The sequence below is a fragment of the Centruroides vittatus genome, unplaced genomic scaffold (assembly GCF_030686945.1).
Source record: "Centruroides vittatus isolate TY-2023 unplaced genomic scaffold, ASM3068694v2 contig_7, whole genome shotgun sequence".
Classification (NCBI taxonomy): domain Eukaryota; kingdom Metazoa; phylum Arthropoda; class Arachnida; order Scorpiones; family Buthidae; genus Centruroides; species Centruroides vittatus.
In genome coordinates, this window is record NW_027122442.1 from 1,618,177 (window position 1) to 1,632,628 (window position 14,452).

General features: G+C 27.7%; 1 protein-coding gene across 3 annotated transcripts in view; it reads right to left on the bottom strand.

Moving 5' to 3' along the window:
• LOC136980454 (putative carbonic anhydrase-like protein 2) overlaps positions 1 to 14,452 on the bottom strand; it is a 62,474-nt gene that overhangs the window by 39,098 nt on the left and 8,924 nt on the right. For all 3 annotated transcript variants that reach the window (XR_010881560.1, XR_010881559.1, XM_067276561.1), the window contains exon 2: positions 7,084 to 7,131. Coding sequence is in view for 1 of the 3 variants with exons in the window: in XM_067276561.1 (XP_067132662.1) it covers positions 7,084 to 7,131 (48 nt within the window). In the remaining 2 variants the exon portion in view is untranslated. The remainder of the gene's footprint in view (positions 1 to 7,083; positions 7,132 to 14,452) is intronic.

The following is a 14,452-nucleotide window of genomic DNA, read 5'->3' on the forward strand; positions in this document are numbered from 1 at the left end:
TAAAATGTTTACTTTTTTAGTGCCTTAATTGTGTAATAAATTATTCACTAATGAAGGCGAAATCATGAGATTCTACCTGAATATTTTGCAATATTTTATTACAAAATTAAAAAAAATAAAGCGGGAGATATCAGCAGTTTAGTAAGAAATATTTTATGTTTTAATTAAAATTATGATGTAATATTAATTTATCAATAAAATACGAGAAAACTCTTCGGTTCGAGCACCGCTTTGCAGCGCGCCTTTAGAAAAGACATCGAAGAAAAATGGAACTTATGTGCTTTACAACCTTCCAAAATCAATATCAATCACATCAATATTTTATATTTTAATCAAGATATTTAGTGTTTTTTTTTTTTTTTGGTGTGACGCAATGCAACAGTCTCGTGCCAAGCATGATCTCTAGTATATTTCAACAAGAAGAAAAAAAGATAGCAGCGTTACTCGCGTAATAAAGTGAACAAAGGATTGCATCGCTCGAGAATCTCTGCTTTTAAATTAATTTAAAATATTTTAACCGATTAAAACAGTTAAAATAATATTTATGTATGCTAAAGCTACGCGTTGTTTCTCTCTCGTATCGCTTTGCGACGGATAACGTAGATGTTTACGTAGTTAAATAAATTATAAAAAGTGTCAAAGTAACAACATAAAATTAATCTTTCTATAGAAGAAAAGTTTATAAGCGAACAACAAAAAAAAACGACTAACATAATTTATAAATGTTATAAAATATATTGACAAATGCATATCGAAAAGTTTCTCTTCAATAAAAATACATCACGAAACAGGTGACACGTAAACGATAAGAGGAATAGATACAGGAGACAGGTATACTGATATAAAAATGCATGTAAATTGTAGGTGACAGTGCCAGATCCGATCTTTGTTGTCTTGTATCGTAAGGCTATTGTTAAGAAGGTAATATAAAATGACAAGTAAGTGACAATGGGCTATTGTTTGACAACTTTGTAGCGGATAGTACAATCGTCTTTTAAAACTACAAAAGCACACAAATTCACACGAATTTCACGTGCATGCACTCGATTCTATCCAACGACAAACATCTGCATCCCATCGTCGTACAATACTCAATGAGAATCTATGCAAATTACAGGTTATGTGTCAACAATAGCATATTTATAAGTCAAGTGGAAAAATGTTTAACATTCATCTTGTAGGTCGAGTGAGTTTTTTTTCAGACACTTAATTTACGACAAAACTCTTCACGTAACTTAATTGAGATTTCTTTAAAGAGGAAAAAATGGCATAAAATGATGAATTTTTAGTTTAAAAAGTAGCTAATTTAATTTCAAATACTTAGATAATTCTTTGGGTTAGTTGTTGAATGTTAATGGTAATGAATGAATAGAAAGTTTTATCGATACTCATTTTTATCTTGTAGTTAAGATAGCTTGTTTTAATTCATTCGTTAATGGATCATAATCATTAAGATGGAATTACTGCAACTGGTTATCCGCAATTTGAATAAAAATCTCCAAACTAATTAACTGAACGTGTTAAGAAATATACGAAGGACGAATCTATAGTAATAATGCGTAATCAGTGTGTTACGCGCCTCGCGGCGTTGCTTGTCGCGTCGCGTCGCGTCGCGTCGGGCGCACTAAAAACACATTTTTCAATATAAGTTAATATTAATAAATTATTCTATTCTAATTTCTGCGAGTAACGTCACGTAATTATTCGTCATTTATAAACAGTAAGAAATAAAATACATTAACGTTGTAAATAAGACGTGCGAGTTGATGCGACGCAACGTTCCATGCATCACAGACACCTGTTCATAAATGTCATTTATTAAAATAAATTTTTAAAATGAAAATACATAAATATCACTGTTATATTATAGAAGCTCATCCATTATGTTAAATATAAAGTCTTATAATTTAAATTAGTTATTTAGAAGGTGTAAACAATCATTACGTGCGATGACCATAAAGGATGCTGTTTGTTGCATAGAAAATACGCTTTCATATTTCGAACAAACATATAAATTCTCTGTTACACCAAAATATATATTACATAGAAAGCGGGTGTAGCAAAATACCGGAAGTTTGAATGAAAACGAGACTAGAAAAGGAAGTAAATGTCGTAAAGCACTTCACAGTTTACGACGAGTATAGCCGAGTTAGCGAGAATTTTATGTCCTAGCACCTGCTGATATTTGAAAGCTGTTTAAAACTGAACCAGCTTTTCGTTAATGACTGCTTTATCTCTACAAACTTATTCAGCATCGAAGCTTGACTATGTAATTCATAGTCTAGCTTCAGGTATGGATGTTGAAGGAGCAAAGGAAGAATGATTGGACACAGGAAAGCAAATATACCTAAGCTTCCAAACATTAATATTACTTACTCGCTGTATTAACTTCAGTTAAATCTGTAATTTTCTTAATTTAAACGCGAATTTCTAGAGATCTGCACTTTTATCACAAGAAACAATTTATGTCACAAGCATCAATCTTAACTAAAAATCATTAAACGATGAAGCAAAAGTGAAAGAAATTTATTAACATTAAACGCAAAAATGACTCCTTTTAAATACGAATCACATATTTAAATTCGAATTTTTTTTTTTAATTTTCAATAGAGAAGAAGGAAAAGGAGGATGAGAAGAGGGGAAAAAATCTATTTTACAGAAAAACTATTACAAGAAGCAATCCTTTCTTCTGAAGAAAATATTTGTATTTTTTGATAAGAAACGTGGTATACATGTACAAAAAAAAAGTAAGTAATATTTATACATTCTCCACTTGACAATTACATCGGTCACGTATCTATACAGAATGATGCTTACTAGAAGAAGCTTTGGAATCTACTATTGGGAGCTAGTAGCAATATTGTTATTACAGCCATCACAGACAACAGTTCCTATAGGGAATACAAGAAAAACCTTACAATACAGGAAAGGGCACGCTTTATGACTGCTATATGATATATAGATCTAATCTTTCCTTGTATCTTCTCAGGACCACTTTCAAATTCCAAATAGATGGATGGAAATATGATAGTCTGATGAAACTATAGGTTAGTCAACATCTCCTCTTCACGTCTTTTTTCTTTCCTAATTTTTTTTTTCTTTTTTATAATTGAATCACGAAGAAAATCACGAATCACTGTAACAAATTACAATTTAATCTTTAATTTTTTAACTTATTTAATTAAATTCATTAGGTGTTTTTTTAATTTTCATTCTTGTAACCGTTTATTGCAAATTAATCCAACTTGCAATAACAAAAATATTTTAACAACAGTTGTATATTTTTTTTCTTGTTTCCATTTTTTAGAAATGATTTCTTGAATTACTTTTTCTTCTATCTTTAATAACCGAGATACTATTTAAAGAAACGCATTACACTTTTCTGAATCTAAAAAAAAAGTCCTGAAAATGCTTCAGTTCTCTAGTTTTATTGACTGAGAGTGATATTCCTTTTCTTTAAACTTGACATTATTATTATTATTGTCTACTCTACCAATGTATACATTCATTACATTTTTTATAGATGTTGTACGCTTTCTACTCCAACAATTTTGATGTAACATAAATTTTAATCAAGTTAAGAATTATTGATATATTCTCGAATATATCGATACACTTTTATTTAAGTTATTATTTCATAAATAAAACATATAAAAAAAAACATAAGCTTATATAAATTAGTAACCATCATAAAATTATCTGCACAAATGATATAAAGCTATGAATTGCTCACAAAATGTAAATGATGAAACTTTTTAGTCGTAATTATAGATAAAGTCATAAGAGATCAATAATAAAATATCGTATTTTCTTATCCTAAGACGCATCATAAGTTTGAAATCGAATTTTAAGACTTTTTTATGGAAGAAAAAAAATTTAAATAATCAATTTTAAGTTTGTTATGAAGCAGAAAGCTTGAAAAACAATACAAAGGTCATGAAACACGTAATGTTTGGCGACTCTATTACTAATCTTTTTTAATGTTGCACCATAATACCTTCTCGAAGGTATTTTGTGTGGACTATAACTCATCACACGGTCCACTCGCGATTATTTCTGATTATTGTTTCACAATCCATTGCGAATGTATATAATTCACTCGATTCTAAGACGAATTTCAATTTCAGATGAGTAAAAACAGTGTTAAAAGTGCGTTTTGGAAACGAGGAAATACACTAAATTCGTTTGTTTAATTGATCGACGACGGGTAAATTATTTTAAAATAATTAACAGAAATTTCGACCAATCATTTTCAAACAAGGCTCTCGTTTATAATCAGTTTCAACCAATCAAGACTTTAAACTCGTCTAGACTTTAAACTCTTCTAACTTTGTATATGATTACAAGAACGAAAATATAATCTAACCTTTAATATTTCTAGAAAAAAAAAAACAGTAACTTTTTATATAAAAATAACTCGAATAAAATAAAATTTTCATAAAGCTTCAACAGTATTCAATATATCATTTGAGTAAAACAGTTAAAAGATTTAAATAAGCATTTAAAAACAATAATATTACGTTATATTCAAAGCCTTATAAAAACCAGTTTAAATATAAATTTGATTAATTATTTAGGTAACACGTTTATGATATTGTTTGTGCAGTATGACGAGTCATCTCGAGAGTTCTTTTCATTCACATAATAACTAAAATTGACTTCCACAACACAGCTTCTGTTATCTCACATTAGCTACAGATGTCGCAAGAACAGTAGAAAGCCATCTGCACCATAAGTAAGTAACGAAATGTGTCCTAGTCTGAAGTCAATGAAGCGCTTTCTGTTCGACTTTCCCTTCAATCTTTCGATATAATAAAGTTCGCATCGATACTTTTAAACGTTAAAAACGTTTACAAACTTCAAGCAATAAGTCTCAGCTACTTATTTTACTTAATAAAATTACAAGACAAATTTTCTACAATTAAAATTTAACATTATTTAATTTGTGAGCAAATAAAATTGCGTAATTTTCTTAAATATAATTACAGTTTTATAAAATAAAATGGGATTTATATTAGGGGAAATGTTTAATTCTTCAAAAAGGGAGAAAATTATTTTGTATAAATTAATTTTATAAATCAACTGACCATGTAAACACAACATAAACACGAAATGTTTGGCCACTTAAAACTTGAATATTGTCTAGGGTAGTCATGTTCTATGTAATAGGTGTTACATGCTAATTAATGATATAACTACGTTTCGTGTTAAAATTTACACGCGACTAAAACAAGATGCCTTTAGAGAGAGAAGCACGATTGTAAAAGTTACATAAAGCATTTTTTTATAAGAGGATTTCCTTTTAAAAAACAGATTGGAGGATTTTTAACATTCAAGAAAGTGATAAAAAAGCCATAAGTTGTAGAAGAAAAAACAATTTATTGTCTTCGATTGTGGTTCAACGAGGCAGAAACCCACTTTGGTCGAATCATAGAGCCATCATTTGTGGCATTCGAAGCGTTGTAAATTAATAGTTTGTCATTGATTTAACATATTATTCCCATTTTTAAGAGAAGGAAACGATATATAAAAATAATGAAAATCGAATAATTACGTTACTAATATCAATAAAGTCGTATCATTGAAGATAATTAACCATCAGCAGAAGAATCATTAGTTAAGTTGTTGAAACATTCAATAATCTGTGATCGATAAAGTGTAAAATCTCCTCAAAATGTTCATTTTTTTCAATTATAATTATTTAAATTTTATTATGTAATAAATAGAGAATAAATAAATAATTTATTTATTTTATTTTTAACATCAAATAACACTTTATGGATGTTAGTTAATTAAAGAAGGCGTGTTTTTCTTTAAGGAGATTATTCTTTGCAAACCAAAGATAATTTTTTTTTTTTTTTTAATATTGAATGTACAAAATCACTAAAATAAATTCAATTATTTTGTGTTACAATGTAGAAAATTTCTATATCCTTTATAATAAATTGGTAGTAGGAAAATCCTCATTAAGCAATTTAAATTTTAGATAAGCATCTTAATCACATACCATAATGAAACAGATGGTATCTGGTCTGTTTCAACTTTAAAATAAACGTTTGTTTGTTCTCCATGACACTAGAAGAATATCAATAGAGGAAATCTCAACACTTTTTTTCTGTCTTCCTCTCTTGCATCTCTATCTTGGAGTAAAACGCAATTTACTAACATTAAATTCAATTCTGTTGTCGTGTTTACACATTCTCCTTACGCATGCATTTGTTCTATATCATTATGGCCAAGTGGACGTTGAAAAAGACTAAAGAAAAAATAAATTCCTTTCACTATTTTTGGATATTGTAATTCGTTTTATTACAAGAAAGAAACTTTCTGGATCAATTATTAATTTTTTTATTATCTTACTTCATAAAGTTTTACAATAATTTGATAGCGAGGTGCCACATTCCTCACTACTTTTTTATTTTTAATTGTTTTTATTTAATTTCTATATTAATTTAATGTAGAGATATTTAGATAATTTTTCTTGTATAAATTAATGTGCATTATCTATGTATTAAAGTTATAATAACGCTTAGAAAATATTATTTTCTAACGTATTAACCCATATAGAACGTAAATTATATAATAGAATATAATTATGAATTATCAGATGCAACCTTTCTGATAATATATTACCTGGATAACAATCATTATCCGGGAGAGACCCTGATCATTTCATAAATCATAGAAGCCACCCCCTGAAGATAATTGAATTTTTTATACAACCGACTAAACTTTTTTCTTTTCCACCGCAGCCTCACACAAATCACAATTAAAAAATTGCTTTTAAAAAATTTATATTCTTCTGATAGTGGAGAATAAAGAAGAGAGAGAAGAAAGGCAAGTTTCTGACACGAAAGAATAAAAAATAGGAAAAGAAAACGTCGTTGAAATCCCATTTTCTGAGACATTTCCCTAGTAGTCATCACAGAAAGACGTATGGAACAAGACCAGAATAGGAAATACATTTGCTGCCTCTAGTCATTGTTCGACACTATAATTGCAATGAAGACTTTGCGTGGCTTGCGGTATTGACGTCACGTAGCGAGCAATTAGTCTATCACGTGACGAAACGGTAATGCTTACCTGAAATGCCATCATATGTCCACCACTCATCCCAACTACAGCACACACCTGGGAATAAAATAAAAAAAATTAATAAAGAAAAAGACTTTTTTAATATATATATATTTATTTAATTATAAGTAAAAAATATATTTGATTTTTAATTTCCATAATAAAAAATTGGTTTTTGTCAAGAGATTGTTTTTCTATAGGATAAAAGCTATCTACTTATTGAATTTTTTCCTGTTAGCTCTAGATGTTTGCATAGAGATTAGTCTGTATTCTAGAACAGTATTTTCTTTATGTGTTTACAAAAGGAGGAGAATATCTTTTGCTAACATTTTTTAAAAGATATCCTCTATAGAAGAAGGAAAAGAAGCGTTCGAAGAAGATAATATATATATAAACTTTAAGACATAGTAATGATTTCTAATTCTAAACTTCTAACAGAAACCAAGATCTTTATCAAACGTGTGTGATACGTCCTCACAAAAGCAACTGAACTTAAACACCTCTTACATATGAGACCTATTATCGTACGAAACAACTTTTAAAAAATGCAAAATTCAATATCTTCAAAAAATAGATAAACTCAAGTTTTAAACAGAAGCGATAATCAGATTTGATTACGCTCCAACTTTACGTATTCAAAAAAAAGAAGTATATATATTCGTCTACAGTCTCTCACAAACGATTTCCTATTATCTTTATAGGATATTTTTGGAATTTATTCGACATAAAATAAAATCTTCTTGAAGTATTATCATCAAAAAAAGAAGAAAAAAAAGGTAGAATCACGGTATTAATGGATCGTCATTTCTTCAGAGATTACAAAAGAATCTTTCGAGAGAACCACAAACTGAAATGAGTTTGGAAGAGAGAAACAGGAGAAAGTGGAGAAGCATCGTTGGAAAATGACTCAACAAGTCTATCCTTGATACTAGGAGAAGCTTAAGGAGGTACAATTTACAGTTAGCATCAAATGGCAAGTTTTTTCTTCTTCTTCCTCCTCCTCGTATCGATCTATAGAAAGCGACAAACGATAATGGTAAAGACAAGGATTTCATAGTAAATCTGACGACACGTACTGTACTTTAGCTCGTAGTTGCAAAAGTAGCTAGATTTATATAGATTTCTAGACAGTTTTAAAATACACTATTATTGATGGAATCACTCTTAAGGCACACCCAACTGAATCAATGAGTAGAGTGATAAAAGAGGACAAAGACTTTTATCATTAATTCCAGAAGTAACACGAAACTTCTATTGATAAAATGGACAAATTGTTCTCCTATATTGTTAAGAAGAATAGAAGAGATTATAGGAGAAAAAAATAAAATAAAAATTTGGAGGTGTAAAGTTTAGTATTTGATTTCATAACTCGCTTGAGAATTGAATTGTATCGTGTTACTCAATTTTTGAATGTTGAAAATACAAATATGATCCTTTCGATCTTTTGATAACTTATAATAAAATTGTTTCTATAGTATTATTAAATATCGAGAATACACTATCTCGCCTTTAAAGTGTATATACTTATCTGTAATGTAATTTAAATGAATATTCAATCAGCAAAGAAAAGAATATAATACTCTAATAAGTATTAATATCTCCGACATCTCTACACTTTAAAATGAAACGTTTTAATAATTATTCGCAACAAATTAATCGCAAAATTTTAACAACTAATCCTTAGTTTTCGTGTAAATTAAACAATTTTTCACAATAATCAGAATCTGTGACATTTTTAATTCTTCTATAATAAACACGGATCTATGTTTATTTAAAAAAGATAATATGAGAATTCATTGTTACTGTAAAATGGATAGTCTACTTCATATCAGATTCAATGATGTCACAGATACTATCTGTGACATCATTGAATCTGATATGAAATAGACACTTTTCAACATTATACAGCATCTGTGACGTCATAGTAACTTGTGTAGAATGAATAATTTTTAACGCTAATCAATATTCGTGACGCCATTGGATGTAATGTGAAATAAACTATTTTCAACACTAGGGGGTTACAGTAACTTTGTCAAAAACCTGCGTGAAATGGATACTTTTTAATAAAAGCCGATTTCTGTGACGGCTTTGAATCCTGTATGAAATGAAGGCTTTTTTTTACAGCGAACAATATTTTTGACGTCTATAAATCTCGTATGAAATGAACAATTTTTAACAATGACCAATATCTATGACGTCTATATTCGATTCTATAAAGAAATGAACAATTTTTAACAACGGCCATTTTCTAATCTCGTGTGATACAAAAGGAAAAAAAAATGAGCAAATGTCCGCGATGTTTTTTGAATTCGACGTTAAATAAAAACTCAAAAGGGCAACTAGTAGATATCTAACGATAATTTATTATGTGATCCACTTATAAATTATTAATTTAGAGTGTATGTTGTATTAATAATAACCAAATGCAAGTGAAAAATGTAGTTTCTCACAAATTAAACCCCACTTTACTGGAGAATAACAAATGACAAGATATTTTGTTATTATTCAATTATTCATGTGGAGTTAAACAAATGATTTTACTACATTTCAATCTTTCTTACTATACCTATAAATAAAAAACAAAATTGAAATAAAATTATACATCTTGTTGCTTAGACATTTTTGAAAGATATCATTATTCCTCATTCAGTATATTATGTAGAATTTTATATAAAGTTTTTTATCAAACGTTTCTTGCTAAAGCTTTTTATACTGGAGAAATGATAAATCAACCATCTTTCGATTTTAAATATTAATATCTTACACTTGCTGAGAATGTACAGGGCGTTTCCAGTTACCATCACTCTTCTATGTGTATACTCTTTCTGTTACTGATCGAATATTCATATAGATTGCGTTAGATATATTTTAAAAATAGCTGAAACACTTGAGTAAACAATGTAGTGCTAAATTATTTATTGAAACAATTTTAATATATCTGAAAAAATAATGAGAAAAATCCTATATTTAAAGAGTATTCTACTGCTACTTTTGCAGAGGTAACAGTTGAAAGTTTACGCATTATTTAAATATAATATTAACTTAAGTTTTGCTGTTTTGTTTGTTATGGGTAATGCGTTTTCAATAACATATCTATAATTAATAATAAATTGAATAAATTAATTGTCCTATACTGCATGGAATAATTATAAATGTTATTGTTCTTGTTAAAAAGCTCGTATGTAGCAGCCATTAACAAATAATAATATAAACCAGTTTAAAAATTCGTAATTATTTTACCTAATATAATGAACACTTAACAATAAGTAAAACATGTGGCAGTTATTAAATATTACATAAATTAGTAATAATTAGTAAAAAATCTATGAATAACGAGAGAAATGTTTAATAGTTTTATCTCCACTGTTAAAAAGTGTTTATCATACCATAGAGTGTTGCAAAGTGTTCAAAAACACTTTGCAGCACTCTATGGTATGATGATCACAGAGAATGGTTTGTGATATTTTTGAACTCGTTGCATGATGAATTCTTTTAATAATGAAGAGAATTATGAATTTTTAAAAGCTCTGTAAGATCAACGCGAGTAAAAAAAAGCAGTGTTCATCACACAAAGATTTGTAATTAATTATAATCTTTTTTAAACGTTTATCATTATGTGACTTATATTTCCTATAATTAGAAATATCTTTGACGATTTTGACTCTCGTATAAAGTGAACATATTTTAATAATTAATACACGTGACTTCGTTTCGGAATTTCACATAAAATCAACAAATTTTAATTAGAATTAAGTGTTATTTCTTTGAATGTTTCTCGAAATGAACAATTTTTAACAATTTATAATATTTACGATGTGAAATATCATTGTAATTCTCTTGCAATATAAACAACTTTTAACAATTAACTGTGACGAGAAGGCTTTCGTAATCAGTAGTATTTTTATACAGAAGGATTAATATCAATTGTTACATATAGGCGTGGCAGAGGAAAACGTACATTTCCAAAAAATATGTGCTAACCAACGGGGAATATACAAACATTCATTTTTTGAAGGTATAAAACCTTTTACAGATGTTCCACTTACACAGACATACATAGATTAAATCAATCACGAGAACAAATATATTTTTCTACCATTCTAAAAAGAGCAAACAAATATTCTTTTTTTTTTAATTTAAAAATACATATATATATATAACTTTTAAATAATATATATACAATATATATATATATATATATATTAGATAAGGAATTTATAAGAATTCTACAATAAAAAAGTAAGCAGGTGTAAAATTCTCTCGCTTATTTATATTGTTTAAAAGTAATACAAAAATTTACAGTATCAAAGAAAATTTATTTTGGACCCCAATTTCATTGAATTTTTTTTTAGTTCTTTTTTTATAAAGTAAACAAAGATATTGCTTCTAAGAATTACAATAACTTTCTCAGGTATCGTAACTCCGGTGACAATTTTCTCAGCGACTGTTTGACAAAGTTAACCATTTTTTTGGTAAGTTTGTTGCATTCTACTCCTCGCTATCTTTAATCCCCCTTAATTGTTTCTCTCTAGATTCTTGCCAAATCATGTTCTATACTTCATGAGAAAAGGGTCGTTTATAGAAGTGCTTCGAGAGAACAAGGAAAAAAAAAGAAAAAAAAATTTATATATTTTCTTCTGAGATGACTAATGCAGCGGAAATACAGATTTTGAAGGATACTTATTCATAGTTTTGTTTAAATTTCTCATTCTTAGACGAAAATAAACGATTCTTGCTAACCTTTCGTCTTTTCTCTATATCCTATTCTTTCTATTTTAAGATAAAATACATTTCAATTTTAAAAAATATAATTTAATTAACTACTTTTATTTTTACTTATTCGACTGATGAGTATGAAGAGATATTAAGATTAGATAAATATAAGTTTGTTTTTTATATTTTTTAAAAGAAACTATCAGTACTCCATTATGTAAAGCCAAATTCAGAAGGGGGTTAACAACACAATAGCGCTTTTTTTTTTGTAAGTATGAAGTGACGAGAATTTGCACACGTAGCACAAATTTATATTATTAAATGTAATATTCATGAAGCTCAACCAATATTTCTTAACGTTATCTGAAAGTAAAGGTAAAAAGTCTTGCTAACAAAATGATAATCAGCGATTGATTTAAATATCCTATCGTCTAAAAAATCAGTTTTTATTTGGTTCCATTATTCATATATAAAAAAAAATTCTTCCAAAAATTCAGGAATTTTTAAAGGAAAAAATTTTCATAATTCTCTAAACTTTATTGTAATAATTCTCAATTATTGTTGCATGTTGCATGAGCTGTTCTCTTATATTGCTCCCAATTCGCCATAAGTTTATACCTGGAGGATTTTGACAATTGTTATAATTGCTGTTCGGTTATTAATAGAAACTAAATGTTATGTTAATAATATGATTAATGTGTATATTGCTGTACTTGAGTTAGATATTTTCCATTTGATATTAAAGGAATTGGAATGGAAATGTATATTTTATTGTATAATGTATACATCAGTATTCCGTAACACGATTTTTCGCTATATATGATAAATCTAGGGAGATACCCAATGGGGAAAGATGTTCAATTTTGAAGTAGGTGTAAAATATATTTTTAGCTAGTGCTGTAAAGGCTTGCCTACTTTTTTTTTTCCTTTTCGTGTAACAAAATTTTGTAAAGGTGCTTAAAAACTGTGCTGTTACCTCATGTATTAGCAAAGTATCCTCAACACCTATCATACAAATGTGTAGAAGTGCTTATTTTTGCCAGTTATATATATGTTCGCTTCACATTGAGCTCTGTTCAATTCAGTTTAAGCATTGGGTAAACCGTATTAAGCATCGCTCAGTTCACGATAAACCTGCTCAATCCAGGTGAAGTATTATTTAAGTTCAATCTCCATTAAATCTTATTGTATCCTAGTAAAGCATTATTTAATTCTTATTAAGCCCTATTAAATTCATATTAAGTCAAATTTAAGCCATATTAAGCATTGTTCAATCAAAGTTAAGCACTGTTCAAGCGAATAAAAATGAACGGCTCTTACATGTTAGCATTGATTCAGTAGGATAAATAAAGAATTTTACGCTTTTACATTGTCATATTTCATAAAAAAAGTATTTAAAAATTACTCGAATTTTTCGATATTATTTTAATTTATATTAATTTTATATCATTTGAAAGCAAATTAATAAAAATTATTCATTAATTAAATTTTTTTCCTTTAATTTTACACATTAAAAATATTTAACAGGCTATATATTATTTTAGTATTTATGATATAAGTTACATGCAAATCTATCAATCTATACGTTAAAATATTGCTTTTACATAAATTTTAACATATAAAACTTTATAAAAAATGTGTAAACAAAAGTAAAAATTGATATTTTAAATCAATTTCTTCCATTTTTGATTTATAAATCGAAACTCATCTTCAGCATCCTTTTCTCTTATCAGAAAGAAAAAGAAAAGAAAAAAATGTATTTCATCTTTCTTCCGCGTCTAAACAAGCAAATATTCTCTGTCGATAAACTTAAATGTAGAAATTTTAAACATCTTCCACTTCAAAATAAATACTTTTATAGCTAGTCCATTCTTGTTCGCTGTATTAGCTGTAATTCGAAGCGACTCACTACTATGAAATTGGATCGTCACCATTGGATTATGTAAATGAAGGTCCTGCTTATGTAAATGAGGAATGGCTTTATACGTGTGGAAGGTGAACATTGGGTATGCATACGGCCATAAGTTATAACTTCTCCACTGTTAATGCTATTAAATGCAGTACATATATCGCTAATTAAAAAGGAAAATCCTATTATTTGTTACATTTTTTTTATCAGTTCTGTATTTAAGAAACTGCATAGTGGAGTCATTTTGCATAAAGCTATATATATTCTTCTTCACTCCCCCCTTCGGAATAATAAGCTTTTGTAGTAATTGATACGCGAAAATTTTTAAAATTTTATGGAAATATCTCTCGGTTCTGTATGTAATTTTACATTTTCTTCTATAACTACAAAGAAAATTATACAGCAACTATTTATATCTTTAACATTTCGAGCGGGTTTATATATTATAATTAACCAACAGTATCAATGATAATAAATTTACTAATTAGTAAGCGATGATGGAAACTAAGAAGTAATTTAAATTATAATATATAATCAATAAAACTTTAAAAAATCGTGAAAGTAAGGAATAAATTATTATACATAATCAATAAAAAAATAAATAATAAAATACATAGAAAATATTCGATAAATTTACGATAAATTCTGAAATGGTTACAACAAAACATTCATTCAAAAACATTTTTATAAATACTGGAGAATCTCTCTTTAAAAAAGCAGGATAAACACTAAAAAAACTATGTCTAAGATAAACAT